Source organism: Vicia villosa, linkage group LG7, assembly GCF_029867415.1.
Source record: "Vicia villosa cultivar HV-30 ecotype Madison, WI linkage group LG7, Vvil1.0, whole genome shotgun sequence".
Classification (NCBI taxonomy): Eukaryota; Viridiplantae; Streptophyta; class Magnoliopsida; order Fabales; family Fabaceae; genus Vicia; species Vicia villosa.
Window position 1 is genome coordinate 69,123,380 of NC_081186.1, and position 4,518 is coordinate 69,127,897.

At 34.5% G+C, this 4,518-nt stretch overlaps 1 protein-coding gene across 1 annotated transcript; it reads left to right on the forward strand.

The window, feature by feature from the left end:
• The first annotated feature begins 517 nt into the window (after nt 1-517).
• LOC131617368 (uncharacterized) lies at nt 518-3,306 on the forward strand. Its single transcript, XM_058888673.1, has 6 exons — nt 518-690; nt 765-810; nt 1,084-2,000; nt 2,099-2,210; nt 2,585-2,680; nt 2,765-3,306. The coding sequence occupies exons 1-6, from the start codon at nt 623-625 to the stop codon at nt 2,846-2,848; spliced, it is 1,323 nt and encodes a 440-aa protein (XP_058744656.1). The 5' UTR covers nt 518-622; the 3' UTR covers nt 2,849-3,306.
• The last annotated feature ends 1,212 nt before the right edge of the window (nt 3,307-4,518 follow it).

The window sequence follows — 4,518 nt, forward strand, 5'->3', positions numbered from 1 at the left end:
GTGATTGTCAATTCATGTATCATTTTTTTTCACAATTTGGTTTCACGTCATAAATGATTCGCTAGATTGTACACGTGATGTATGGATGTCTCTCCAATTCTTTCTGACATGTTTTAATATTGAGTAATGCTATATAGTAAGAATGATTTGAATAAGAAATGCAAGAATGAACACTTGTCATTGTTTTAGAGGATAATTTTAAATTGATTTTAAATTTAATTTCTTTTTTAATAGGGATCATGGGGTGGTGGTAGCAATGAGTGGTTGAGATTTAATTCTTATCTTTCTTACTTTCATACTTTCTTACTACAAAGCATTTTTCTTTAATATTTTGTTTTTTTAGTTAGGCTCTTATGTCCCGAGCCTCTTGTATTACTCTTTTATTTTATTGGATTTCTAGTTTGAAAAAAAAAATACCAACATACCGTTTTAATTATTTTTTAAAATTTAATACTATCACCTCTTTATAATAATGAAGGAAAAAATTTAGTTATTTCTTTCTTTTTTGTTTATAGCGGTGACGGAGGGTTTTAGTTGACAGCCGCCGTTAACATTTGAAATGTAAAAAGCTTTCCGCCATTAACATTCAACATCAAATTGCATCATCCTCTCTTCCATTTTGATGAACATGGATGATTCTTCCACTTGCCCCTTCTGTCTTCTAACCCTTCCATCCTCTCAACTCCAATGGTATTATTCATTCATCTTTTTCTACTATTGTTTCACAATTTCATAATACTCTAATAACACTTCTTCAATTTCAGGCATGCCAATTCCCACTTTGAAGACGAGGATTTTCATTCTCCTCCGGTAACCCTTTTTCTCCCTCATTCAAACCCACCTAGCTTTTCCCTTTCTCTTTCAAATTAACCTATCAAAATTGAATCTTTTCCCCTTTTTAAAAGTGGGTTGCTTTGTGGGTGATTTTGTGATCAATTTCTGCAATCAATTAGACTCCAATGATTCATTATTTTTTATTGAAATAAGTTTACAAATCTATGTTCTAAAATTGACCACTTTTTCACATTAGGTATTTTCTACTCAGCTTATTGTTAATGTTGTGTTGTATTGTTTCAAATGCAGAGTAAAAAAGAAGTTAGTGAATTACCTTTTGATAGAACTTTTGGAGATAGTAGTAATTGGCATGGTGGTGATGGTGGCGGGATTGGTAGAGACAACGGGGTATGGACGATGGATGAAAAGATTTCTCACTTGGTTGATTTACAGATAAAGGGCGAGTTTCACAATGTGAATGGTGGTTTGATGAACTTGTTGAGGAACTGTTTGGAATCTGAAGGTGGAAATTCGAGAAGCATTTTGTCAGGTTATGTTGATCATTTCCAAAGCCTTCAGTCGGAGGATGTTGGATGGGGTTGCGGTTGGCGTAACATTCAAATGCTTAGCTCACATTTATTGGCTGAAAAGCGAGAAGCGAAAGATGTGTTGTTTGGTTGTTCAGGGTTTGTTCCTGATATTCCGTCGCTCCAAAGATGGGTTGAGATTGCTTGGGAAAGAGGTTTTGATGAACCTGGCTCTCAACAATACAATCATTCTATCTATGGTTCTAAAAAATGGATAGGAGCTACTGAATGTGCTGCACTTTTGCGTTCTTTTGGTCTCCGAGCAAGGATGGTTGACTTTGGTCCTAAGGAATCTGAATCTCTTTATCTATCTGTCCCTGGTTCAAGTGTTGGTGAACCCGAGCTAGTGATAGTTGGTGACAGAAGGAAGAGGAAAGCACCTAATTTTTGTGGACCAATGGATAGATATCTGTCTCGTTGTGGTGGTGGTGTTTCTCAAACAAGTTGTGGCACAAATGCAGAGTCTTGTTCTTCTCTTAATGTCACTAATGATAAAGAAAGAGGTGATGAATGTGCGAACAAAAGTGGTGCAAAACAAAATAAAGCCCATCAAGTTCTGATGGACTTTGTGTGGAATTATTTTTCTAATAAAAACTCAATTCATTTTGGTTATAAGCGTGTTGTTTTTAGCGAGAAAACGTGAGTGAGGATTCATTTTTGATATACTAGTTCATGTTCTAACCAAACAAATGATATTTTATTGTGGTGTTTGAAGTTTTGAAAGTTTCGTTTGACAGGCCCTTGTATTTTCAACATGATGGACACTCAAGAACAATAGTTGGAATCCAAGTCAGACATCAACAAAATGGAATTCTGCATTATAATCTCCTAGTTCTTGATCCTGGTCATGTAATGTATTTGTGTGTTATTATCTGTTTTCCTAATTGTAGTATTTAAATGGCTGTGTTTAATTACTAGGTTTAGATTTATGTTAAAATTGACTTATTCGAGCTTATGCACTGAGATGACATAAACACTTGTGAGACTATTTGAGGGAACTTGTGAGATTATTTGAGGGAATTTGAGAAAACAACTTCTTACATGATAAGCACCGATATTAAGTGCATAATTATGATGTTTATAAACAGGGCCGAGATATGTTTTCTTCTTTCTTCTATATGTTATCATGTATTTATGTATGTGTGTATGCGTGTTCTGGAACATGCATATTGTGCAAGAATGATCACATACATAGTTTCTAATGCTGTGACTTATTATTATAGAGAACCGCTGCTATAGAAAGATCACTAAGGGAGAAAGATGGATGGCAGAGATTCATAAAAAGAGGAGTGCACACACTTAGGAAGCAACAATACCAGGTTTCACTTATTTTTTACAAACACTTGCAACGCCTCGCCCGCACCTTTGAAAGACAAGGCTTGATGTTCTTTTTTCTATTTCAGCTGTGTTATGTTGATCCTGGAATTGCCAGTGAGGAGGAGATGAAAAAACTCAAGACAATGGATAGTGTCTTCATTCAACTTTAATCAAAGGTTTTTGCTGCATCAAAGTACCATTATATGAAGCTTAGTTATGAAACATTTCTGAAGGGAGATAATGATCGGATCCAATTCAGTATTCATACTTCATACAACTTGTATGGGATGGAAGGTATCTGCAAATTGCACAAATAATGAGACCATAGGGGCCGGGGTTTATGGTTCTTCATTTTCTGTAACATTTTTGCTGTCAATTGGCATCAGTTTTGGCCTGTTTCTATTCTCATCAAAATGGTAATCTCTTCAAATGATTTCCAGGCTGTTTCCTTGATGTGATTTAGCTACCGCAATTGTGTCGAAAAATCAATGTAATTGATGATTTTTTATTTTAGAGTCAATTAACTCATTGGAAAGACTTAGCTGAGTGTTTTGTGAGTATAATAATCTCTTAGTTATCATTTTATCATAATGTTTTTAATTAATATAAAAATAAGAGTAAGCCTCAATTTATTCTTTGAAATGTAATTTACATCTGCTACTTACTTTTTAAAATATAGAAATATAACATGATTACTTTTTGCGTATATTTAATATGTGCATTAAGCCCTAAGTAATACGGTTGTTGCCATATGGCAGCATATTAATAGTTTGATTTATTTGACGGGTTAAAATTATTTTGCAGCTACTATACGAGACAGTGCAGGTTGAAGTTAGAAAATCCATTTTCAATTATTTTCTGACAGAAAAGGATGGATATATTTTGTCTGCTAGTTTAGTGGTTGAGGTTAAGCAATAAAATCTAAACAATAACTTGGTATCTAAAAAAATAACTTTGCAGCTACTATACGAGACTTCTTTGGTATGCTCATAAATCTGCTCATTATACTTACTGTATAACATGTATCTACTCTGGTATTGCATAAGTATTTTAGTGAACCAACCATTTGTTATATAATGTGTCATCTACCTCTTCTTCACTTGCACATTCATCCACCCTAGTGTTTGTCTTCAAAGGATTTGTGACTACTTTACACTTAGTCATCTCAAATCTTTCAAGTAGTTCCTTCACATATTTTGTTGAAGCATGAACATTCCTTCTTTGCTCTTCACAAATTCCATGCCAAGAAAGTATGATAGCCTGCCTAGACATGTCATCTCAAACTCCTCCTTAATTTGAGCCTTTAGCCTCTCTAAAGCACATGAATGGCTGTCTGTAAGAAGCATATCATCGAAATATATGCAAATCACCGTGATGTCTTCTTCCATTGATTCTTGCACGTATACACCATTCTCCACGATACATTTCTTGAACCCCAAGTTAACAAGGAATTGATCAATCTCGGAGTTTGTTTCAAACCATACAATGCCATGTGTAACTTGTATACCATTTGTTCCTTTCTTTTTATCACAAAATTTAGAGGTTGAGTTACATATACAACTCCTTCTAGAGGACCAATTAAGAAAGAAGATTTTACATCCAAATAACGCAGAGACCATTCTCTACTACTAGATATTGCTACCAAAATCTTACATTTTCATGCCTTGCCACAGAAGCAAAGACCTCATTATAGTCTAAGCCATGTTTGTGCATGAACCCCTTGCCACAGATCTTGCTTTGTGTTGTTAAATTGAGCCATCTAAAATAAGCTTAGTCTTGTACACCCATCTCACACTAATAGTTTTCTTGTTCTCAAATAGAGATACCAATTTCCAAGTTT